The following is a 24,903-nucleotide window of genomic DNA, read 5'->3' on the forward strand; positions in this document are numbered from 1 at the left end:
GAGTTACAGCAGAGAACAGGTCAGGAATAGTTATACAGTATATATTAATATACGCACAGTATATATTTGCTTATATGTACAATCAGCCATTATTGGAATAATTAAGGAAATGGCATTTGGCTTCATATAAATGTTCAGATCTGCAGGACGAAAGCCTCCCCAAACAATCTGTCTTAAAATAAAGTTATGCAGCTTCTTCTCCTTTTAGTTTGTAGCTCATATCAGATACTTATCAGACGAACAGCCTACCATAATAACTAACATCGAACATATAATGAAAGCGAAGTTAAATGTAAAGAAAACTAATGCCTAACATTTCTAAATGTCAATTAGCTGTAAAATACTGCAGTTTTACGTACCGGTACATTTTTTCACAGACTCACATTTCACTCACATTTCCTTCACTGATGACACAATCCCAACACTTACAGATGCTTTTTAAAGTTTTATATTGGTATTGCATGTGTATTAAATGGTTACTGGTATTTAACTGTAGTGAGAATTGGTTTCACAGGCAAACATTGAAAAGATCGGTGCTGGTCTGGAGTGGTCCTCTACCCCTCCAGCTGTTGCTGCAGCTGAAACGATCCGTGACTCGGGTCCTTGATGTCGTCACCTGGCAAGCAGGGCAGACGAGGGTCGGCCGTCTGCACCAGAGACACTCTGCAGGTCACCGGCTCCACCCGCACCTCACACCACGCAGGGAAATCCACCGGCCGATGCACCCTGGACAGTTATTGAGGTAAGCACTCTTGCAATTTCAACACTTTTCCTTAAAAAACTTGAGCTGTTCTTGAGCTGTAAATCATGAAGTTTAGTTAGTCCATTATTGCATGCTCTGTACTGAAGAAGAAGAAGAAGGTACTTTCCTTATACTTCTACTCGACTGCGAGATTCGTCACAGTTTTACTCCATTACATTTTTTCGCAGTTGATTATAAACACACGATCCCTGAGTGAAATATACATCTTCTTTAATCCTTAAATATCACAGCAGAACATAGAAAAGTTCAACTGAGCCTCGGAAAAGGACCCAAAAACTTACTTGAGTAAAAGTATAGATATTGTGTTAAAATATATACTTTGGCTGAGGTAAAGTGAAAGTATGAATAGTACTTGAGTCAAAGTCTTGAAGTTTTTGATATTGAATGTACCTAACAGCTTCACTTTATTGCTGTAAAACAAGTGTCAAAACATTGTCGTTGGATGTGCCTTTGCAAAATCACGTGATGTCATTTAAATCTTGTTGTCTGGCCATAGTTTAAGCACGATAAAACATTCTGATCATCTTCAGAAATCATCAGCTGTATGTATGATGCCAATGGAGCTGGAAGTTTAAAGCAGCAAGAAATAGAAATACTACAGTACAAGTACCTTCACATTGTGCTTAAAAATGCATTTGTAGTTTACGAATCAGCCTTATTTTCCCCTGTGAACAGCTTGTTTATTCAGTTATGACAAAAAAATATTTCTGACTGTATTTTTACCTCATTTATATTATGAATATCAAAATTCTGAGTTTGAGTTTCTTCTCCGAAACTACATAGTGACCCTTTAAGTACATCTACCTGGTTCCATTCCCCCACTGAGTTTAACTTCTTTGTTCTGTCCATCTGAAGCCAGCTGCTGTACAGTAACTGTGGGCATCTGGACACCAAACCACTCAGGTCTGTGTACTCACGTCTCGCAGCAACCGACGCCCACAGGGTGCAGACAGGTGCACTGCATGCAGGCGTTGTCCATCCAGGTTTCACCCAGCGAGAACTGCCTCCCCTCGAACACACACAGTGCTGGAACAACACATGGCAATCAAATAGTGTACACTTTTGAATAGAATGTAGATATATATATATATATATATAGAGAGAGAGAGAGAATAAGATTTTAGAGCGTGGGGTCTCACCTCTGGAGTCGAAGTGGCACTCCATGGGTGCAGCAGAGCCACCGCTGGTCCACAGAAGAAACCCTACGGCTGCGAGCGCAAAGTTAAGCCCGCTGAGCTCCATCTTCATCTGGTCTGGTCAGCTTCTGGTCCTTCTTCTTCCTTTCCTCACTTATTTATACATCCTGAAGGGCTTTACGACCGCAGAGTGGAGGTGGGGTCGGCGCCGTCATGTGGCCCACAGGCCTGGCTGGGGAAGGTGTCGGCGGTGCCATCCATTGGGGAATGGGGAGGTGGTGGTTTGTGTGAGGTAAAGAGGAGGGAATCTTGTGTCTTGGCGTTGGGTCGGGCACTCTGGAGATCACCTCGCTGCGCTTCAGCGGGCATGAACCTCTACAGTGATAGAAACAATGACACATCCAATGCGGTGACTAAGAGAGGGAAGGGTAGGAGAGAGGTGAGGTGGAGGGCAGGGGGGGAGAGCGAGAGAGAGAGAGAGGTGACGTCCAAGGAGAGTAGGAGGGAGAGAGAGAGAGAGGGATGGGGTGGAATTATCAAATGAATGATTCATCACCGTTCAAACTCTCATTTGGCGGAAACTGAAGATGTGACTAACTGATCTGTGATAATGCCTAATTAATAGAACTTACATGCAGTTTCATCACCATAGTTACCAAATCGCACAGGAGACTAATTAAAGGAAAATAAATCAGTGGAGAAACATCCATATTCTTCCACACAGGGCGCAAAGAGTCACCAAATGGTTTGATGAGTAAGACAGTGACGTCGCACATCCTACGGATGTCCGATCAGGTTAAGATCTGCGGGATTCACAGGCCTGGTTGACGATAATGAAAAAAGCTTCAGAGAGATGCTACAGAACGAGGCTAGCTTGTCTCCCTGTTTATAGTCTTTGTGGAGAGCTAACATTCTGCTAGCTCCAGCTTTATGTTTACAGTACGAAAACGTGAGTGTTGTACATCTTCTCATCCAACTCTCTGTAAGAAAGTGAACAAGCTAATTGCCCAAAATGTTTAACTGCACCTTTAAGGATTGCTGCTGCTGCCATTTCCAATGTCAAGAATGAATCTTAAATTTTAAAGAACAAAACTCTTAAATGCACCATTTTTGATCACTTAAACTAACTTCAGAGTTTGCACGGCCGCCTTCTTGGTACTTCATTCACATTTAGGGCATTTAGCAGACACTTGTGTCCAAAGCGACTTAGAGTAATTCATACATACATTCATGGCGGTAGCACAATGAAATTGCAAAATCAATTTAGTGATGTGTAAACTCATTCCTAGAAGACAGGGTTCGAGGATATTTGCTTGTGTGCACATAATTTGGCCTATATATCCTTTATTTTCAGTGTCCAACATCAGCCCCAGAAATCCGTTTGCCTGTAGTTGTGCATTTCTGTGTAATCTTTTTTCTCACAACTTCACCCGTGGAAGAAAAAAAAATGTCAAAATGTCAAAAACATAAAATGTGATCTGACTTGACAATTCAGCGCCGCCTGGGCCATCAAAACATTCGCTCATGTTCTTCCAGTTGTTTGTTATCGGCACCTCGAGGTGCGAGATCGTAGGAAAAATCTTCTCAAGCCTCTCACAGGAGGCCCCGCGGCCTCGTAATCTGGAGTTGTACGTGCCTTTTCTCTGGTACCCCAACAGTAGTCAGAGAGTGTTGAGAGGTCTCCCTGATCATTCAGGAGTGCTTCATCATTCAGATGACTCACAGTTGCCTCTCTCAAGCTCTACGTTTTTTGAATGAAGACTTGTTTAAGTTCAAGTACTGTTGTCTTTAAACAGAGCAATACACAGGCAGCAGCGGTTGGAGGTGGTCTGAGCGTTTCAGAGGTAACTTTTGTCTTTCAGTTTAATTAATTCGATGCTGATTCAGAGGACGGAAGATGTTTTAACGGCAGATGTTCTTCCATAAATTCAACTGGGGTGGTTCTGACCTTTTCCCGTACGACGCACTGACAATGAGTTCACGGCATGTTGTCGTCAGCATTGATGAAAAGGGAGGACCTCATCAAAACAAAAGATGAGGATTTTCCTGTCACACGCCCGCTGCCTTTCACGGGTATGCACTTAATTGGAGACAAGTGCATTTTAATTTAACAAAAGTTAAAGGGGCTGTCGTCAAGATCGGTGCCTTTAATCTTTAATAAGTGAACTGTTTTGCTGGGACATCCTAATAGTAAATATCTTCCACAGAGAGACACTGTACCCTGGGAGGCTAGTAAAGTCATGCTGTCAAATGAATCGATATAACGAATCAACAAATTTCTATCTCTGTGAAGAATACATCTTTAACACACACGGTACAATACGATTTATATATGCCTAATCTATAGTTTCATATTAGCTGAAGTCTGTGCATATATATATCCAGTCTTATCTTTCATTTTTGTGGAGAAAAGAGTATTGTAACCTTCTAATACAGTAGTATCAATATCAAAAAAATCCCATCCAATGTTGATACACCAAAACCACACTTTGAAATAAAGCAATTTAGCCTCACAAGCAATATTTTCAGAGGCTCTGGCAACACTCCACAAAATTAAGAAATTATGTTATCAATACTAATATAATGGATTCATAAACATATTCAGTCATTTTCCAAAATCACAGTTTTACTTACATCCATCACTACACACAGTAGATCCATAATTTATTTATGTCCTTCTTTGATAATGTTTACATTTATGTAAAATATTTACATAATAGCATGTTAACTTTGCCCGCTATGAGTCTTGATTAGTAGATGAATTGTTTTCTCAAGAAAGCAAGATAAATTAACAAATTATCATGGGAAATATGAGCTTTCTTGGGTCAATAAAACAAATGATCATCCCTTAAAATTAAGAAAACAGCATTTAAAAATAACTGCTAGCATGGTGTTTCTTTGCATCCACACTCTACACAAATATGAATTTTAAATGACTGAATGAAATTGTAAAACATCTTACCAAACAGATTGTATTCATATGAGTACCAAACACTGCATTATAGTACATTATGTTCATACATCATAATATTTGTGATGGCTAAAATAATTCTATGTCAACATTACAGTCTTGGCTGGACTGTCCCTTTAAGAAGCATGCGGTAAACCCGCCTCTTCTGTACTTCCTCTTTGGTTCCATCAGACTCGACCAATCAATTTGCGATAAAACGATTGTTCGCTGGGTTTCGTCAATCCTACGGCATCGACAATCGACTACTTTAGCCGGGCTGTGGATGTCGGTTAGTGCTGTGTTGTTGTGTAGCTATCAAAAACATCAAATCATGCCCGGTGAGACCGCCGTTAAAATAATGTCTTTACCGTGAATACAGGCACTCAAAGTTATCTTTTCAGACGTGTGTGGAGACTGATAACGTAGCTGTCCGCGTACGCAGTGCTATTAAACAGGCTTCTGAGGAGTGTTGTTGTTCTGAGCCGAGGCCTTGTCGCAAACCCAACCGCTCGCAAAGTCTCAAATAACCGTCCGGGATTTCATGTTGAGGTCGCCAGGGTTTTGGGTCGAATTTAGCGTTTTCCCGTCGGAAGATGGAAACTGATAAATTCAACTATGTCTACAGCTGTGATATGGACATCAACGTTCAACTTAAGATGTAAGTTTTGCACTTAACGGGTCGCTTCTGATCAAGTGGTGTAACTAATCTATCTTGTGACTTGACAGGATGCTTGCTATGTTTGCTATGTGTATGTGTGTGTGTCTGTGTTTGTTCGTTTCTCTCACTTCAACTTTAAACTATTTCATAATTTAATGTTCACCTATGACTTTTTAATAAGTCTGTCTCTCAGGGTGATTTGTTAAACTGTGTTCGGAGATTTATTCGAGAGCCCAACCGATGTTCGTCGGTTGAATTTCGGCCGATGTCAGCATCGATGTATCGGTTACCAGATATTAACCAATATGGAAACTTGTTTAAGACATTTTAATGCATACAAAGACGCTTTGGTCAAGTTATGAGTAATAAATTCCCAGTATAGCAATGTCAGTTAAGACAATAGGGTGCATTGCTAAACTGAAACATATCCTGCCTCATTTACACATCTTTGTCACGTGGTTTTGATAACCTCGTTTTAGGGATAACTGCAAAAAATGTGTGAATATCAGCTGACACAGCAATGTTGGTAACACTTTAACCCCCAGAAATCATGTCTCAGATTGCCAAGTGATCTGTGTGTCCATGGACAGAATGGTAATTATCAACCATTTTTTGCATTGATGATGATTATTGATGTTATTCATGTAGTCAAAAAATAAGGTTTTCCAGTTGACAGCATATGGCTGACTAAAGAAATATACATGACTGTACAATGAAGATGTGGCTTGGTGCTTTTGGCCTAATACAGTTTAATTGATGCTAAAATATAGCATGTAATTGTGCAGCCCTACAGCTGGAACTGTGTGTCCAAAATGATTTGAATGTGGTTTAGTAATTTCACTTCATGACTGGTTATTTATTCAACTTTAAATACATTTCAAAAAATGAAATTATAATTAAGTGATTCCATTTAACCAATCAGATCCTCTTACAAAACTTTACAAAAATGTTTCACAACATACAAGTCAAGTTTCACTGTGTTTTGTTCCTTGTTCGACGAAGTTCCAACCCTGTTAGAATGATAATGTCACTACATGTGATTCACTGATGAGACTGAAGTAGAGTAACATTTCATCATTCGTTTGTTGTTGAATTGTTCTTTACTTCACCATGACTAAAGGAGCGATCTCTTTTGAAAGCTCTCAAAGCACAGTTGTCCCCTTGTTACAATCATGTGCACAGCTCATGAGTCTGATTATTGCATTATAATGGTCTAATTGATTAGGGATCTGTGAGCTGTGTCAAGCCAGTAAATTGACTCAGAGAAAGAGTCAATTATAAAGACATACATTGTAAAAAAAAAAAAAAAAGTTAAAAGAAACATCTTAAAACACAGACCTTCAGAGAAAGAACATGACAAACATTGACTTTAGTAAGAAGGCAAGTTGCAAAGCTATCGGATTACGTCGGGTGACAACAAACTTGTTTCTCCCTCTTTTCACTTTGTCATTTTGTCTCTTCTCTCCTCTTCCAGAGGCAGTTTGGAGGGAAAGCGAGAGCAGAAGAGCTACAAGGCACTGCTCGAAGACCCCATGCTGCGCTTCTCCGGCCTCTACCAGGAGAACTGCTCGGACCTTTATGTCACCTGTCAGGTGTTTGCTGAAGGAAAACCTCTCGCCCTGCCCGTTCGCACCTCGTACAAAGCGTTCAGCACACGTTGGAAGTGAGTATCGATCAGGCTATTTCTGTGTGTTTCCTCTCTGGAACTGGAAATCATTTTATCTTTTAGATTTGTTTATTCATACGATTTTAATCTCAGCTTAAGAGCAAGAATGCAGTGAAGAACTGCACTTTGAGTATACATCACTCCCTGTCTACATTTTCAGTCACTACGTGTTGTAACTCATGAAACAGACATTCCCTCCTAAATTGGATAAAATCTTATCTGTTATGTTTTTTAGAATTTTTCCACGACAAATTATGACTCTGCCTCTCAATACGATTGACATATCCCCCTCTTCAGAGCTGAAAAGTTGAAGAGCAAATCTTTATTCATTGTTATTCATTTTAGCTTAACAAAAATTATGTCTGTTCTTTCGACCTTTATCTACTCTTACACTTTATGTACACTCTCTCCATTCCCTCTCCTGCTGTCCTGTGCAGCTGGAACGAGTGGCTGCGGCTCCCAGTCAAGTACCCAGACCTTCCTCAGAGTGCACAGGTTGCTCTCACAGTGTGGGACATCTATGGGCCCGGCAGAGCCGTCCCCGTCGGTGGAACCACCGTCACCCTGTTCGGCAAATATGGGTGAGTACAACAAACATGACACATAGGCTAAAAGAACCCAAAAAATCCACCAGAATTAAAGACAAACACCTCCTCTTCCTGCCCTCTTACAGTATGTTCCGGCAAGGGATGCACGACCTGAAGGTTTGGCCGGGTGTGGAGGGGGATGGAGGGGAGCCCACCACCACACCAGGACGCACCAGCAGCAGCCTGACGGAGGACCAGATGGGCAGACTTGCCAAGGTATGAAACAGCATGTGTGTTTACAGGATACAATTGGAGGGAGAGAGTACTGGTGTAGGATAAGAGGGGGGCTGGGTAGGATTTGAAGAGGAGCTGAGAGAAAGGATGGCACATTGTGTGTATGTGTGTGTGTGTGTGTTGGACAAATGGCAAAACCCTCCGATACGTGTCTAAACCATCATCTGTTCCAGGGCCCTGACCTGGAGGTACTCAGTGATGTGAGTACAAGTGGAGGCGTTAGTGCTGGCAGAATGTGTGTGTATGTGTGTGAAGAAGGCCTCGGTCCAAACGTGTGTTTTCAAATAAATTTCAGTATCTTCTTTTCCCATCAGAACAATTCAGACTGTATCAGGAAAGTTCTAATTTCAATAAAATGTCCTTCATTTGTTATTTCCCTGAACACTTTGCATTGTTCTATGTGGGAAACCTGTATGTTGTATAAACCCAGCCACGGTATTTACAAGTACATTTGGACCCAGGTTTTGGTGTGAACACCTGTCTGTGAAGGTCTACGGCTGCGTTCTTTAAAGCATCACACACATTTGTATTTGAAGTGGTCTGCTGTTGCCATAGCTTAGTAAAAAAAATCTGTGGAAGTGTGTGTGCATGATTTTCTTGTTAAGAAAAAGTTGTTTGTCAACTTTGTGCAGCTTTTTGGAATATTTCATGGAGCGTCGGGGACTTCATGTGATCATCATCTGATGGGAATGTTTGTTTTTTCAGTTAATTCCTAATACAAACAGTTCTTACATTCTTTTATGAATCTGGTGACTTAGTCACATCAAGTTGTTTTTCTGTGCTGCTACTAGTTTATGTTTTGTTTTAAAGAGTGAGTACTAATTCTAACCAGCTGACATGTTCATGGCCAAGTGCGTGCTCACATTCCCGACACCCACACTGACTGATGACTGGACTGGCTGCTTAGTGTGTGAGCGGAGATGCTGGATTGGCTGCTGCCACTGGATTTGTGCATGACTGGTTGAGCTGTTTGCACATCAGCCACCGTGCTGTGACGAGTTCTGCTGCAACAGAACCTCTACCTCTGTATTTTCCTGTATCATGTTAAACCCCTTTTTCAATTTTCTTGTTTCCCAACCGTCTTTATTCCTCCTTTGTCTCTCCATCCAGCTGACAAAGGCCCATCGGCAGGGCCACATGGTGAAGGTGGACTGGCTGGATCGTCTGACCTTCAGGGAGATTGAGATGATCAATGAGGTCAGTTGGTTTCAAAACCACTTTCTTTATGTTGTGGAAAAAGCCACTCTGATCCAGACTGGAATATGTCAACAAATGTCAGTTTGATTGCTTTGACATTTTGTTCAGAAATTCATGGTGCCCAGAGGATAAATGCTGATTTTGTTGATCCTCTGGTGCTGTTATTATGAGGTTGACACTCGTGGTTTTGAGTGAAATGTCTTACCAACTATTGGATGGACTGACTTTAAAAAGTGGTAACATCATTCATGTTCCCTTCAGGAAAATTCTGCCATCTTTGATAAGCCCTTAGCTTTTAATCTAGCACCGTTATCAAGTCAAAATTTGAATTTGCATCATGCTTTAGTTCGTGACCAAATGTTGACATTACTCAACTGAGCTGTCCTTTTTGTTTAGTGCTTGTTAGCAAATGTTAGCATGCTAACATGCTAAACTAATGTGGTGAAAAACCCCCCAAACATCAGCATGTTTGTATTGTCCTCGTTAGCACGTTGGAATGCTGACTTTAGCATTTAGACACATTTAGCAACTAAATTGTGAACATAGTGGAAGATATAGAAGGTAAAGAGGCAGATTTTCCCCTTCAAATTAAAGATTATGTTGCCACATTATTGCAGGATGTGTGAATTAGCAACTTTTTGCCGACAAGTTTGCATCATAAATGTGTGATACAGTGTATGTTAATGTTGTTTTTGCAAGATGTTATTGCAGGTTGAATTGCTGATCATCTTTTTGTGAATATTTGCTGTCTTTGTTGTGTTTCTGCAGAGTGAGAAGCGCAGCTCTAACTTCATGTACCTCATGGTGGAGTTCCCACGTGTCAAAACAAATGACAAGGAATACAGCATCGTCTATTATGAAAAGGTATTTTCATATTAGTATTCACATAACTCATCTCATGTATTTTATGTATATTGTGATATCGGTTAACTGACTGATGTGTTTCACTTTTGTTCCCCCTCAGGATGGCGATGACGCGTCACCAGTCCTTACCAGCTGCGACATCGTCAAAGTTCCTGACCCGCAGATGGGAATGGTGAGAGGACACGCACACACAGGAACACGCTAACGTTGTAGAAGAGCGAGTTAACAGAATCTTTCAATTCATGGTCTGTCTGCAGGAGAACCTGGTTGAGAGCAAGCATCACAAACTGGCTCGTAGCCTCCGCAGTGGACCGTCGGATCACGACCTGAAGCCCAACGCCGCCACACGGGACCAGCTTAATGTAAGTGCCCAGCAGCATACTTTTATTTAGGGTCCGTAAACTGTCAGATGTCACAGTGCTTTAAAATAATACAGACTTAAATATGATATATATAGAATATATAATATTTGAAAACAAGAAGAGTAAAAGCAACATAATAGATACAGAATTAGTAATATTTCATGTGTCCACAGATCCAAAGTTTCATTCTCCTTTAGTTCACAGGTTTCCTACACCATAAGGAAAAACATGGAATTTGATTTTAGTGACTTTCAACTCTGTTTTTAAGTGGTTAAAAACATAAAAGAAAGTATGGAAAAAAATTCCAGAAAACCTACATGTTCCTTAACACCTTGCTGTTTCACCTCAGATGTCTAATAAGTGTTCTGAAAAGTCCGGGAGAACTGAGTCTGGAAAAGTATAGAATCTTGAAATGGAAAGTTAGTCAGTAGGAGAAAAAAAACCTAGAGGAAGTGTTGAGGAAATCTAGGAAGTCAATTAGATAATATGGAGTAAAGTTCTAGAAAATAGTTAATGAGTAACAAATATGCACTTTATTAGTATCAACTGTGATTTATAGGTTAAATAAAGAGCTCTGGTGTTATGTTCTCATTGGGGGTTTTACAGATGCTTTGACTGTTACTCAGCTCGGGACCAGAACTAACTGTTTCAACATTGTCAGCTATAAATACTTGAGGATCATTTCTGTGGTTGTAACGCTCAGTTGAAGCTCTTCGATTCTCAGAATAAAAGAAGGACATGACAGCATTTTAACTTGCAGAAACAAGCTGTTACTTATTCAAACACGTACAACATCTTTGGGTGTTTTTTTTATTTTTATTATTAAGTGATGTAGCCAGAACAAATGAGAGGCATGACAGGAGTGATGCTACATGGAGGGAAACGGACAAAAAAAAAACCAATGGAGACTGGAAGACAAGACAAGACAAATGAACAAACGACCAGATAGAAATCGCACATCGCATAGTATGTCGAGGGTGTTGAGGGCCGGTCGTTGTGTGTTTATCTGACGTGACGGAGGGGACAGAGAGCGAGGGAGAGAAAAGGGAGGGGAGAGGGAATTCAGATGAGCCAGGGGGTATCTGTATAATTTGTCATTGAAGATTACAGCTTTTTTTCCTCTTGCATCACTTGTTTCCGGATTGGGTGTAGCTGTTTGCGTCTTCGCATGATTTCTTTTGGGTATTGATCATTGAGTCCAATTCCGTTGATTTAAGCTGCCTGCCCTGTCATTGAACCTGATCTTTCTGTTCGCAATGCTCGAATTTGGCGACGATTGGACACGGATGGGTGTTTATTCGATTTCTGTGTTCGTCTGTAATGCACCAACAGATCATCGTGAGCTACCCTCCAACCAAGCAGCTGAGCTCCGAAGAACAGGACCTGGTGTGGAAGTTCAGATACTACCTCACCACACAGGAGAAGGTGGGTGGGATATGACATGTGACATGATATTTCTGTGCTCCTCCACCGTAAACAAACCGATCTCAGTCCTCTAAGATAAGAAACATCCTCTTCCTTCTTCTCCTCCTCTCGCTGCAGGCCCTGACAAAGTTCCTCAAGTGTGTGAACTGGGATCTGCCCCAGGAGGCCAAGCAGGCTCTGGAGCTGTTGGGGAAGTGGAGGCCGATGGATGTGGAGGACTCACTGGAGCTGCTGTCCTCCCAGTTCGCCAACCCGACGGTCAGACGCTACGCTGTGGCGCGCCTGCAGCAGGCGGATGATGAGGTAGGCGTCGGAGGATCTGCATGTGGGCAGAAAAGTTTTTTTTTTTAGTCTCCTAGTCCAGACTTGATCGAAACCCTATTAACAAAAAAGTATCAGAATTATTTAAAAACTACTCTTCGAATATGAACAAAATGATCCTTCTGCTTTACATCCAAACTATGAACTACTTTGGAAAGAAAACATCAGCCTGATTATTCCCCTCTCCTCCTCTCTCTAGGACCTGCTCATGTATCTTCTCCAGCTCGTACAGGCGCTCAAGTATGAAAACTTCAGCGACATTCAGGGAGGCCTGGAGCCAGGCAGCAAGAGAGACAGCCAGGGGCTTTCAGATGACTCGTCAATGGACAGGTCAGTAACTTGGATGAGGAGTCAGAACAGCTACTCTGGCTGTGGATCGTAAATGAGTCGACACTGAGCGCAGCGGTGACAGAAGCAAGGCACACATGGAGGCTCTCTTGTGGTCTGTTGATGAGTTGTAGCTGGATCTAAATTTATCTCAGAAACTCTCAGCGGTTGGGAGAGTGCTTGCTGCTTTGTGGAATTTGATTATTTTTCTTTTAGTAGCCGGAATGAACTCTTAGGCTGTTATGATTTTACTGGTGTAACTCCAGAATCTCGGGGCTGTCAGCTGGAGGCGCTGACTACAACTTACTGATCACACTGTCAGATTTAGTAAAAGCTGACCTGTGTCTTTGATTGTCTCTTTCTGTAGTTCCCAGATCCTGTCCGGCACATCTGGACCCTCTGCCGCACCTCAGAAAGGCAAGGAGGGAGCCGACAGCGAGAATCTTGAGGTACGAAACACTGAATGTCACTGAAAAGAAAACAGTTTTGATAAGAAAGAAACAGTTTAAAATGATGCTAATCTTCACACGACACAGTGACAGATTATCAATTGTCTCTCTTTGTAGCAGGACCTGTGCACCTTCCTCATCTCCCGTGCTTGCAAGAACTCTACACTCGCTAACTATTTGTACTGGTGAGTACGATTCAAAGCAACTTCAGAGACAATGTCTTCTGTTTTTTGTGTGTGTTTTTGTCAGTGAAGCCTGTGTGTCATCTTCCTCAGGTATGTGATCGTGGAGTGTGAGGACCAGGACACCCAGCAGAGAGATCCAAAGACCCACGAGATGTACCTGAACGTGATGAGGAGGTTCAGTCAGGCTTTACTCAAGGTCAGGAACGTCGCACTGCTCATTTGCTGTAAAGATACTGATGTTCAGTGGCCAATATTTCAACAGATATAACTGGTTATATTATCAACAGATTTCTAACTCTTTCATAGTGAGTTTTATTGTAATAAGAGTAGGGTGTGTGCCACATTTTGTCGTATCCATACAAAACTGAAGCATCGCTGTAAGTAAGTCTTTGTACGAATAAAAAAAGAAACACATGCACAGATGCAAATTAATGAGCCTGAGATGAACCTTTAGGTGCGGTTATGCTACCGCCGGACCACAGGGTGACAGATACAGATGTGTAATGGAGGCTGACATATCTACTTAAATTAGCATGCTAAACAGCTAGTCCCGTCCTGTCCCAGCTCAGGCTACTGTACGTAAACACCAACACTAGTTCATTAGTTCTCATTAGTTCTCTAACTGAGCATACTAGCTAACGGCAGCTACAGTCAGCAGCATTTAGCGGTTACTCTAATAATATGCCAGCCCATGATTTGTAATCGTTGTTCATGTGAATTGCAGTATCACTCTCACTGTTGGTTAACTACTGTTCTTTGTCACTTCCCTTTCTAACGCACACACTTCCTGTCCCCTCCAGGGCGATAAGAGCGTGAGGGTGATGCGGTCGCTGTTGGCAGCCCAGCAGACGTTTGTCGACAGGCTGGTGCAGCTAATGAAGGCTGTGCAGAGGGAGAGCGGAAACCGCAAGAAGAAGGTAAGACTGGAATACCTGCACATGCAAACACGACCGCTAAACATCAACAGTGTTTTTCTCTGATTCTCTTGATTAAATGATGAAGTCAGTCTGTTGGCATTCTATCAAACATGCTTTCCATACAGCTTATTTTGTGTTTTTCACTGATTCTGGCCATCGATCTTAATGCACATGAACACACAGTTGTGTTAACAGCAGCCTCCTTTCCTCTGTGTGTGTGTGTGTGTGTGTGTGTGTGTGTGTGTGTGTGTGTGTGTGTGTGTGTGTGTGTGTGTGTGTGTGTGTGTGTGTGTGTGTGTGTGTGTGTGCGCAGACAGAGCGGCTGCAGGCTCTGCTGGCTGACAACGAGAAGGTGAATCTTTCAGAGATAGAGCCCATTCCTCTTCCTCTGGAGCCTCAGATCAGGATCAGAGGCATCGTCCCTGAGACGGCCACACTCTTCAAGGTACAGGAAAAACTAACTTTCCTCCTCATAAATCACTTTCTCATCTTCTTTGCAACTAAATAATCATTCAATACAGAGGCAAGCACTAGTTTGCTTTTTTATGATTCTTGCTTTGTTCTGCTTTACTGATCTGTTTGACGCACGGTTCACAAGTCTTTCCCTCTGTGTGTCTGTCTGTGTGTGTGTGTGTGTGTGTGTGTGTGTCAGAGTGCTCTGATGCCCGCCAAGCTGATCTTCAAAGCCGAGGACGGAGCCATGTACCCAGTTATCTTCAAACATGGAGACGACCTGAGACAGGATCAGCTCATCCTTCAGATCATCTCTCTCATGGACAAAGTAAGAATAACATAGAATCTTCGGCTTTTCTTCTCTACTATAAAAATCTCCTCTGCTGACAAAATGGTTACAGTACAGATGAGTTGCTCCTCTGGCTTTATACTACTGAAGGTCCAGCACATGTTTTCTTGATGAATAATGCCACAGAAAATACAGTTTTTGCTTCCCCTAGCTCTTCTCTTAATGTTGTAAAATCCTTCTTTTTTTTTGCATACAGCTGCTGAGGAAGGAGAATTTGGACCTGAAGTTGACGCCTTATAAAGTACTGGCTACCAGCACCAAGCACGGTAAGAAGGCGTGACCACTCAGTTAGGACTGAAAAGATGTTTTGTCATAGTGGGTATATGACTTGAATTATGGTGTTAGATTACTGCTAGACCGCCCAGTTCTAATTCTACTAGTAGTTTAAAACCAACATGATATTAGCAAAGCTTCAACTTTATCTGCAGCTGTGCAGAATTACTGGCTTCAAACAGAATGAATAGGCAGGCAAAAACACAGCCCTACTCTCATTACTTTGGTAGATAATAGGCAGAAAAATTAAAAATGATAAAGGGTTTATAATCTAGTCCCGTTGAAATAAAGTATCTCTTTGTGAAGGATATCTCACAAAAACAGCAGCGGCATCAGGAGTTCCTGAAAGAACAATAAAAAAAAAAAAAAATAGTCTTACCAAAACTAATCCTTGTTGCAGGTTTTATGCAGTTCGTTCAGTCTGTCCCTGTTGCTGAAGTCCTGGCTACAGAAGGAAACATCCAGGTGAGCAGAAGCAACCAGGACACTGCTGACATGGAGTTCTAGCTGACACACACTGTGACCTGTCCTTGTACTCACTTCATGTGTCTCAACAGAGCTTCTTCAGGAAGCATGCACCGAGTGAAAAAGGACCCTACGGCATCAGCTCCGAGGTGATGGACACCTACGTCAAGAGCTGCGGTGAGTCAGTTTTAACAGATAACCTGCAGGTACGCTCCACCTGTAGGTGAAAGCAGCAGTTTAACCAACGTTGTCTCCCTCCAGCTGGGTACTGCGTCATCACCTACATCCTGGGAGTTGGAGACAGACACTTAGACAACCTGCTGCTGACGAAGACCGGTGAGGCGGACATGTTCCTTTAGACTCTGGTTAATTAACATCCAGGATTATGGAGCGGCCTCTGAATATTATCTTCTCCTCCAGGGAAGCTCTTCCACATTGACTTTGGCTACATCCTGGGTCGGGACCCCAAGCCGCTGCCGCCACCCATGAAGCTGAGCAAGGAGATGGTGGAGGGGATGGGGGGCATGCAGAGCGAGCAGTACCAGGAGTTCAGGAAGCAGTGCTACACTGCCTTCCTGCACCTCAGGAGGTAAGAGACGTAACTGTTTTCATGTCGAGGAGAGTCGTGACTTTAATCTTTAATCTCCCTCACATAATTTAACCATAAAATATCCTTCTTCCCTCAAATTCTTCAGATACTCCAACCTGATCCTGAATCTGTTCTCTCTCATGGTGGATGCCAATATTCCTGACATCGCCCTGGAGCCTGATAAGACTGTTAAGAAGGTAAGTGTGTTATCTCCGCAGGGTGTAAGCCTGTCTGTGTCCACAGCTCGTCTTCCGTTCTACTGGACCCGTCAGCCAAATATTCATTTATGACTCGATGTTCACGGACATCTTATGCTTGCAGCGATTCACAATTTTTTAAAAACATATTTTAGTGACTGCTCTATACTATACAAAACTTCATATGTTTACTTCATACTATACTATAATGTTAAAAACACTAGTCAGATTTTTGCAGCACTCTGCTGGTTGTATCTGGCATTTCTTGTCTAAACCATATATCAACTCATTTCACCGTCATTTGTTTTAGCCAGACACAGCTGGTGCAGATGTGCACTCTTTTTTTTATTGTTCCTGGAAGGTGATCTCACCACAACAAATACCACAATTATTTTTTTTTTTTTCAATAATTAGGGTTTGATATATTGCGGTACTTCAGATGGGAGCCCAGTAATAACCCTGTCATATCTTGATTAACTTACGTACCTGTGACTGGGCGTGTGAGTAATGAGTTTTCTGCCTCCAGGTGCAGGACAAGTTCAGATTGGACCTGTCGGACGAGGAGGCGGTTCATTACATGCAGAGTCTGATTGATGAGAGCGTGGGCGCTCTGTTTGCCGCTGTGGTCGAGCAGATACACAAGTTTGCTCAGGTACGTAGACGCAAACACACCACATACTTAAACAGCCCTTTGGGGATTGATTTGCTTATTGATTTGTTGCACATTTCTGTGATGGGTCTGATCGGTCTAGAGCAGGTTTCTACTCCAGTTGATTTGAACTCTTTGATAAAATAACTGCCTTTTTAATTATGAAAAGAAAACATTTGGTGTGCTTTGACAAAGAACAATTGACAGGCTAACATGTTATATAGTTAACTGCTTTCTTTAAGTATCTGATCTGTTCCTGTCTGTTCAGTACTGGCGCAGATGAGCAGAAACACTGCTGAGACGAGGCTGAACTGGATCGAACGTGTGCAGCAAAAAACAGTAACGTGCGGCTCTGACCCGACTGACACCGTGTGTGTGTGTGTGTGTGTGTGTGTGCGTGTGAGAGAGTGAGGATGAAAGACAGAAACCCAATGACACTGTTAAAAGGCCAAGAATGCACTGCCAACCTTTACTGCAAGATGGCTAAACAGGGACATGGACGTCTTTGTTTGCTTCTGTATATATAATGTATATTAATTATTAAATGAATGAATGACATGTATGGCCAAATAAAAAGATTGTTCATACAAATAAACGCACCGGCTGTTTGCTTTCTTTCAGGCAGTTTTTCATCATTTTAGCCCTAAAAAGCTGTGCTATGCAGCGTTTATGGCGCGCAACATGTTTCTTAATTGAGCATTGCTGACCATCTGTGGACGGTCATACGGTCGACGCTGGGGGTAGAAACAAGTCGGAGGGCGGGTGAGTCACCGAGCGAGTGACTAAGCATTTCCTGCAAGAGAACAGAAAGACGTGAAATTCAGGCCAGTTCATGTGATTTCAAGAGCAAGCTATACATTTCTTTGGAATTGCTTAACACAGAAAAATTAAAAGCATAGTTGAAGACTTTACACTCAGTAGAACGAAGGCATCAGCTTCCAAAGTGGCACATTTGAATACAGTTTCTGGAAAATACGCAGCTGCAGCAGGCAGAATATTATGGATGCAGCTTTAACTGGTTTCAAATGTGTCCAGTGAGCTCATAGTAAAGTTAAATAATATTAATGATTTGAGTTTGTTGCTGCCCTTTTCTAACTATATGTCAAACAAACTGAATACCCAAATGTCCATATTATATATTATACCAATCGGGTATTTTTCATCCACAGGTTATGACTAAACTGAGCAAGTTATCCGTCTTTGAATGGCAGAGATTGTATCCTCAAAAGCGATAGCCAACATCTTAAGCCTCGATTCACTTTTTCCATTCTGTAGTCAAGAATTTTCAATCCAACAGGTACGCAAATCTTTGGAACAAACATCCTCCTCCCTGTCATCAGTATAAAAAGTGAGTTTTAAGTGCATCAATCATGACAGAAATTCTAAGAAGTCAAGAAAGAAGCCTAACCAGGTCACCGCAGGAATCAGTGAGCTTCAACTACAAGACATCATGTGCCAAAGTACACTCACAGCCAGAGGATATTTTCAGGAAAAAGACGGCAAAGAGCAGGAAATTAAATAAAAAAAAAAAAAAGAGGTTGGATGTGTATCTGGCAGCTCAACTGTTGTGTAATCAGGTGCTCCTTCCACACAAGCCAAGCTTCTCGTTTTCATACATTAATCATCCCCCCACAATGTAAGCACTGTGCTTTTTAATAAAAAAATTTAAAAAACATGCACTGTGGCTTTGGATCACCCTCCGGGGTCACTGTGGACTCTGGAGAAGGTGGAAAGGGAAAACAAACAATGCTGGACGGCCAAACCCCCAAGGCTCCCCCAATGTTGCGTAAAGAATGCAACACCAGCGAAAACAGAAGTCAGGAGAGTGAGATGTCAAGATGTTCCTTGTGTTCACTCAGGGAGGCGGAGTGAGGCGTCCGTCACGGTTAGGAGGGCGGCGGTGGGGCAACTGTGAGTCAGAAACGTTGCTGCTATCGCTCGGGAAGGAACTGATGGCTGCACGCAGGGGGGTCAGATGTTTTCTTAGTTCCTGTTTATGGTTTGGACTGAACTGTTGAGCGGTTCACTGAATCATCGGTACGAGCGCAGAAAAAACAGCTCCTTTTGGGCTTTTTTTAGATGAACTGTTTCAGCTTCATTGGTGATCCTCACTCACCAGCTCGTTCTCCGACCCCTCTTCCTGCGGCACTCTGACTCACATCAGGAATGTGCTTATATGGTTACACAAAAATTGGGGGGGGGGCACATCACATTTCTATCGCTCGATGACAGACTTATTATGTTTGAGGTTAATAAGGGGTTCAATTAGTTAGTCGTGACCTTTGGCCTCATCATCTTCATTCAGCGTCCTAATAATGGACCTCATTCAAGTCCGAGGCCGAACAGAAATTAATGCCAGGGAGACATTTAAAGCACAGTCTGGCTTACTGACCTTCAGGGGTTGTTATTTTGATTATCGATTAAGCTACCTATTATTTTAAGTCCACAAATTGCCTGTTTTGTTTAACCAATAACAGTCCAAAACCAAGTGACGTTCAATTCTTTAGCACAGGGCCAAGAAAAGCAGCACATGAGGTTGATTGAGTTGGTCAAGGTGCGGCAAAATGCTACAATACAATCTTTAGGATTTGTTTACATGGGTACACATCTCCATCTTAACCCAGTTCCGAGTGTCACCCATGTACACAAATCCAATAGATTCAGTTTTGTCTCTGTTTCACAAACCAATCAACTCGAAATGAATACCAGCCAATCAGATGCAGAGTGGGAGTGAGTCCTCCTGGGGGAAATAAGGTGGTTACTTTAGGTTAGCAAGGTCAGAAGCCAGGTCCTTCACACTACATAAAATACTATATCTTATCATACAAAACTTTATCATATACAGATTTATTATATGTACAGACAGTATATTACATTATAAAAACATTAAGCATTCATATTGACACTGCAATTATACTTTAAACATATATCCTTCATTATGGGTGTTAAAATGATGGGTATCCAAGGATCCACCTTGGTCATATCTGTATATGTAGTCAATAGTAGAGTGTATACAATTTTTTGTATTTCATGCTTTTCTTATTTTTGTTTTTGACCCAAGCTGCTGTAACAGTTGCAGTTCACCAGTGAGGGATCGATAAAGTCTGTATTCTTAATTCTGGGGGAAAAAGTACTTTGGATTCTCAAGCGGAACCCTTTTGAGGGTTAAGAAATTCATCGGTCAGTTCTTCGTCACTGATCTGGGTCCAGGCTCAGCAAGGTCGCCCATGTGTCCTTCCTCACAGGACTTCGGCTTGCTCTGTTCGAGCCAGCCCCGGTCTAGATTAGATGTGTAATCCATCTAGTGTGTTCCCTGTGAAAAAGACTCCCACCGGTAGGTGTCCAAATTAGATCTCTGAACTTTGTACCGGCTTCTTTCAATGGAAAGACAACTTTTGTCCACTGAAATATGATAACCATATATTTACATAAATGTGCCTTTTCTTAAACATAAATTCCAAGTGTAACAATTTGCTTCAGCTGGAAGTTTTAAGATTGAAGAAGAAACTACTCAGCTGGTGAACACTTGTTACTGGAGACACTGTTTGAAAGGCGAACTTGGTACGACACCGTGAGACAGAGCTGGGCTGCACTTGCTTCTTCTTCCACAGTGTCCCGTTGCTTTTAATGCAAAGGCAAGATGTCCTCCAGGCATTTCAAACCGGTCAGAGCACAGTGATGTGGTGATGTGGCATCATCCCTGTGCGAGAACCTGGCACCTACCTTCTTTGAGTCTTTCAGGCTCCATTCGTCCTTCAGAAGAGCAGGTGGGATGAAGATCCCAGAGTCCAGGCTCGGCTCCAGCTCCACTCCACCACTGTCCCAGTACGAAGCACCTGAGCGGGAGTCATGATGGGGAGGATCCAGGGTGTAGGTCTGGGCTTTGTTGGTAGGAAGACCGGATGACGACTGGATAGAGATTTGGTCATCAACTAACTCCAGGTGGATGTCACATGGATCGACAGTGACGAGGGAGAGCTGGACCGGAGAGACTGGATCTTGAGACGGCACCTTAATGAAAGAAACATAATACAGCTGTCTGTCAAACAGAGACAGGCAGAGAGAAAACTAAAAAACAAGCAGAGAGGTAAAGTGCAGAGTATACCGGAGCCTTGGGCTGATCTTCAGTGGCTGGTGTGGCTCGTCTTGGTCTCCTTAGAAACAAAGCGAGAAGTGGAGCGAGGAGCAGAGAAGTGAGCCCGATCCCCAGACACAGCACAGGAAGCAGCCCTGAGGGGAAAACATAGTTAATGTAAAGGCACTTCAGGTCAGTGCATGGTTTATCAGTCTCGAGCTTCAAAAGTCTGACTTCCTCTCACCTGGTTTGGAAACAGTCTCAACACACTGAGGGGCTGATTTTGAGGAAGCAGCCATGGAGAAGGTCGGGAAGGAGAAGTTGGCCACGGTGCAGTAGTTCTGACCAGGAGCCAGGCCAGAGAAGTCCACGTACGTCACCACTTCCTGGGTCCAAACTGTCCGGCTCTGCAAGGACACAGAAAAGCTGCCTTTTTTTTTTTTCAAAATAAAAGCAGCAGATTCAAAAGCTCGAAAAACAATTCACTGAGCAAATGTAAGGTGTTCTGATTTTCGAAACATAGTGTTTCCTGAAATAAAATGTTGTGTTTTAAATCAAATATGGACTAACTTTTAGTATGAAGGGTTTTGTTTTGTTGTTGGGTTTTTTTTTGTTTTTTTTTTGTCCACTAAATGTTCATATCAGGCTCCAAAAGCCCAAGACTCTTCTAGTAAATGTCACATAGGACAAAGGAAATAAGTAAATCCAAGCTGAGAGCAGAAACTTTTAGCTTTCAACCCTGAAAATGTACCTATTTTTTAATTATTAATGTCCAAATAGAAACAACAAAAAAAAGCATGTGAAACCTGGTATTCTGAGTGATTGAGCTTGTTGTACACGGTCACTGTGGTCCAGGGGTCAATGAGTTCAGTGATTGGACAGCACCTCTCCGGAGAGCACCTCCTGTTGGCAGCACAGGGGAACTGCACCTTCACCATCAGCTGGTCTTCTTTCACAGAGACGGAGACGGAGGGAGGGCTGAAGGCTATGTGAGGGGGGGTCAGAGGAGAGAGAGGTTAATCATCTTTAAACTCAACATTAAAGCAGGGCACTGTACTTTCAAGTCACAGACAATGTAAGCCAAGATAGCAGTCTGTGTTTTTAAGTCTGGAACCACAAACTGTCACTGACTGAAGTCGCTGTAGTCGAACTTGCGGGGCTCGATCCAGACGGTGGTGCCGGGGCCGAGGTGGACGCCGAGACGGATCATGTTGTACAGCTCAAAGTTCGCGAAGGCCCGCGAGACGTCACAGCTGCGGGACGACACCCAAACGCACCACGGAACATCCTGCCAGGGGTCCCTGCAACCAGGGAACCAGAATCTTTTGCTTCCTGATATCAGCACCTCAAACAATCGAGGATCGGTCGGGTCGGTTGTGTTGTTGTTGGCACAGTATTCTCTGTCATGTTACCCCCAGGTTCAACAGTTTTATATCTGTTTTGCCGCATGTTTGTGTCTTATTATCATCCTGCATCTTATAATTCCCATCATCCTTTAGTTTACTTCTAAAAGCTTAATTACCATTCAGTCAAACATGGCAGATATTCTGGTGTACAGATGCAAGTTACCAACAGACACATTATCAAGAGCTCAGTATCTTCATGTTTATTTTTGTCTTCTTTTCTTGGTCAATTTTAGCCTATTTTATTTAGCTTTTTGCCAGCTGAGTGGTGTTGAATTCTTCTGTTATTCATCATCATTTTGTGACCTTGCATTTAAATCATTGGAATTTCTTATTTCTTTTCCTTGTCATCTGATTTTATGTTGTTTACGTAGATTCTTTTTGCAAACTGCACACATCAACAGTTTTTGTAAAAAAAAAAAAAAGTATCTGGTTCGGCTGTTATTACGCAGCATATTTCTTTCAATCATTCCCAATTATTTCCCTTCCAATATGTCAAAAAACCTGACAAATACCAACAATTTAAAGGACTGCATATATTCACTCATCTCAGCTTTAATAAAATACATTAAGCAGATACACATATTACATTGATAGAAATAGTAACCATAGCTGCATTGACAAAAAAAATGCTACAAATGAAAGTTGCAATAAAATTGAATACAAAAACTGCTTAAAAAGTTAAGGAAAAAGTAAATCTTGTATTTGTGGATATTTACAGTTACTCCAAGTGTGTGTAGATACAGAACGCCACACACGCACACACACTAAGACCCAGACAGGAGGACTTACCCCTGAGTCTTTGTTTGCACAGTGTAGGTGGTATTAGGACTGGCATGGGGACAATCCCACCGCAGGAGGCAGCCTAAATCCAGTGATTCCACTGCCGTGTAGCAGACTAACCCAGTCGACCCTGCGGAGTTCACACGAAACCCATGCACCAAAATAGCACAGTCCCAAAGATGCTCACTGACACGTTAAGTCCGACTGTCACAACTTTGTTAACACTTGACATCATGAGCCTCCCCAGAGGAGCGGATGGCTTACTTGAAACACAGGAAAACTGCTACAGAAAAGCACAATTTAAACATTTTAAACTGTATTATGACCTTCAGTACTCACCTTTGATGAACAGGGCGACCATGACACACCACCACACCGGTGCTTTCCACCGATTCGTGGTTACATCTGGTGTCCCCATGGCAAGAAATGTCAGACCGCTGGATTAAATCAGCCAGACAGTGATGGTCTGAACTCCAGCCTGCATCATACTGGAGGCGACTAACTCCCTTTAAAGTAAGACAAATGAACCTGTAAGGAGGACGAGCTGGCGCAAGCTGCAGGGGAGACTGACAGACTGGAGTCAGAGGGAGCTAGTAAGGGGTGGAGAGATAAGGATTTAATTGAAGGCTAGTGACTTTGTAAGAGAGAGGAAGGGTTGTAATCTGCTTAAAAGGAGGATGAGAAGTTTGAGAGGCTGAGAGACACTCAGATAAAAGGTGATTTAAACTTGTTTCATGATTTTGATTTTTCCTCCTCTGAGCAGAAAATGTGAAACTAACATCACATCACTCTTCATTACATCATCATTAAGGAAACATTAATATGAGGTAAAGAAAAAAAAAGTTTAATAAAATGACAGATTTTTCTGTCTTGTCCGTTTTTCTTGTCATATTTTGTCATACTGTTGCCAAATTGGGGAACCTTTATCAACCTTTTTTGTGTGGCATTGTTAGTATTAGTGCATCTTATGCTACCGAGCTAAATGCTAACCTGAACTGGCTAGCCAAGATCAATGATGTTAGCCTTGTTAAACATTTATCATGACAACATTTGCAGTGTGTTAGCATGCTAGTGGTACAAGGTACTTTGTCAACATCAACAAGCCAGCTAAGAATGGCAATGCCAACATGTTGACGCAGAGCTAATATAAGCCAATGTTTACCATGTTTACCATCTTTGTTTAAGATCTTAGTAGGCCTACCTAACTAAATACAGATATCAACAAGCTAAAATGAGCTCAGTGACAACACTAACATGTTGATGCTGAGCAGGCATCATGCTTAACCTGTACTTGTGTTTTATTTTACTTAACAGTGGTAACTGCTTATGTAAAACATGCTAACAATGACAAACCAGTTTACCACATTAACATTGTTTTTAGCGTGTTAGTAGACGCTTGCGTGCCTTTATGTATGCTCCCAGGTTAAATGTTATAGTATGATTTTGACCACATTCACCCTCCTCATTTAGCTTGTTAGCAGGCTAACATTTGCTAATCAGGCCTGAGCATAAAGTACACCTGCAGCTGTTGGGAATGTCATTGCTTTTGCATGTAGTTTGGCAATCAAAACAAACTGCATTAGCGATACTTATTAAAATTTTCACTTGATGAAAATGAGATAAGTG

General features: G+C 42.1%; 3 protein-coding genes across 6 annotated transcripts; 1 reads left to right on the plus strand and 2 right to left on the minus strand.

Moving 5' to 3' along the window:
* Position 1: 1 nt before the first annotated feature.
* Positions 2 to 4,946, minus strand: LOC119027467 (microseminoprotein, prostate associated). Of its 2 annotated transcripts, none has more exons than XM_037112684.1 (4): positions 4,862 to 4,946; positions 1,903 to 2,274; positions 1,681 to 1,789; positions 2 to 726 (listed from the first exon to the last, which is right to left on the minus strand). In XM_037112684.1, exons 2-4 carry the CDS (start codon positions 2,009 to 2,011, stop codon positions 555 to 557), a joined length of 390 nt encoding a protein of 129 aa, XP_036968579.1. In that variant the 5' UTR covers positions 2,012 to 2,274; positions 4,862 to 4,946; the 3' UTR covers positions 2 to 554. The 2 variants fall into 2 exon arrangements, with proteins under 2 accessions (XP_036968579.1, XP_036968580.1); XM_037112685.1 differs by having other exon boundaries at positions 1,903 to 2,312.
* On the plus strand, positions 2,713 to 17,630 carry pik3c3 (phosphatidylinositol 3-kinase, catalytic subunit type 3). Of its 3 annotated transcripts, none has more exons than XM_037112673.1 (25): positions 2,713 to 2,848; positions 6,982 to 7,170; positions 7,611 to 7,754; positions 7,847 to 7,976; positions 9,105 to 9,191; positions 9,960 to 10,055; positions 10,156 to 10,227; positions 10,313 to 10,417; positions 11,750 to 11,842; positions 11,960 to 12,145; positions 12,363 to 12,493; positions 12,858 to 12,939; positions 13,057 to 13,124; positions 13,215 to 13,320; positions 13,925 to 14,041; positions 14,355 to 14,486; positions 14,694 to 14,822; positions 15,040 to 15,109; positions 15,517 to 15,581; positions 15,674 to 15,758; positions 15,843 to 15,917; positions 16,002 to 16,170; positions 16,277 to 16,367; positions 16,894 to 17,019; positions 17,285 to 17,630. In XM_037112673.1, the coding sequence occupies exons 2-25, from the start codon at positions 7,040 to 7,042 to the stop codon at positions 17,297 to 17,299; spliced, it is 2,505 nt and encodes an 834-aa protein (XP_036968568.1). In that variant the 5' UTR covers positions 2,713 to 2,848; positions 6,982 to 7,039; the 3' UTR covers positions 17,300 to 17,630. The 3 variants fall into 3 exon arrangements, with proteins under 3 accessions (XP_036968568.1, XP_036968566.1, XP_036968567.1); XM_037112671.1 differs by lacking the exon at positions 2,713 to 2,848 and adding an exon at positions 5,101 to 5,507; XM_037112672.1 differs by lacking the exon at positions 2,713 to 2,848 and adding an exon at positions 5,101 to 5,507 and having other exon boundaries at positions 13,060 to 13,124.
* A 41-nt stretch (positions 17,631 to 17,671) lies between these two features.
* On the minus strand, positions 17,672 to 24,093 carry si:dkeyp-75h12.7. The gene is made up of 8 exons (XM_037112676.1): positions 23,617 to 24,093; positions 23,287 to 23,407; positions 22,223 to 22,392; positions 21,898 to 22,076; positions 21,336 to 21,498; positions 21,122 to 21,246; positions 20,740 to 21,027; positions 17,672 to 17,809 (listed from the first exon to the last, which is right to left on the minus strand). Exons 1-8 carry the CDS (start codon positions 23,693 to 23,695, stop codon positions 17,705 to 17,707), a joined length of 1,230 nt encoding a protein of 409 aa, XP_036968571.1. The 5' UTR covers positions 23,696 to 24,093; the 3' UTR covers positions 17,672 to 17,704.
* Between the last annotated feature and the right edge of the window lie 810 nt (positions 24,094 to 24,903).

This window comes from Acanthopagrus latus, chromosome 10 (assembly GCF_904848185.1).
Source record: "Acanthopagrus latus isolate v.2019 chromosome 10, fAcaLat1.1, whole genome shotgun sequence".
In the NCBI taxonomy this organism is placed as follows: domain Eukaryota; kingdom Metazoa; phylum Chordata; class Actinopteri; order Spariformes; family Sparidae; genus Acanthopagrus; species Acanthopagrus latus.

Excerpts from the sequence above, each read along its gene's own strand:
- si:dkeyp-75h12.7 (XM_037112676.1), bottom strand. The coding sequence starts at position 23,695 with ATGGGGACACCAGATGTAACCACGAATCGGTGGAAAGCACCGGTGTGG. Across the intron at positions 22,077-22,222 it reads GTTCGACTACAGCGACTTCA|CCTTCAGCCCTCCCTCCGTC; the intron begins GTCAGTGACAGT and ends CCCCTCACATAG. Across the intron at positions 21,247-21,335 it reads TGAGACTGTTTCCAAACCAG|GGCTGCTTCCTGTGCTGTGT; the intron begins GTGAGAGGAAGT and ends TTTTCCCCTCAG.
- pik3c3 (XM_037112671.1), top strand. The coding sequence starts at position 5,443 with ATGGAAACTGATAAATTCAACTATGTCTACAGCTGTGATATGGACATC. Across the intron at positions 7,977-9,104 it reads AGATGGGCAGACTTGCCAAG|CTGACAAAGGCCCATCGGCA; the intron begins GTATGAAACAGC and ends CTCTCCATCCAG. Across the intron at positions 15,918-16,001 it reads CCTGCTGCTGACGAAGACCG|GGAAGCTCTTCCACATTGAC; the intron begins GTGAGGCGGACA and ends CTTCTCCTCCAG.
- LOC119027467 (XM_037112684.1), bottom strand. The coding sequence starts at position 2,011 with ATGAAGATGGAGCTCAGCGGGCTTAACTTTGCGCTCGCAGCCGTAGGG. Across the intron at positions 1,790-1,902 it reads GTGCCACTTCGACTCCAGAG|CACTGTGTGTGTTCGAGGGG; the intron begins GTGAGACCCCAC and ends GTGTTGTTCCAG. Across the intron at positions 727-1,680 it reads GGCGTCGGTTGCTGCGAGAC|GGTGCATCGGCCGGTGGATT; the intron begins GTGAGTACACAG and ends ATAACTGTCCAG.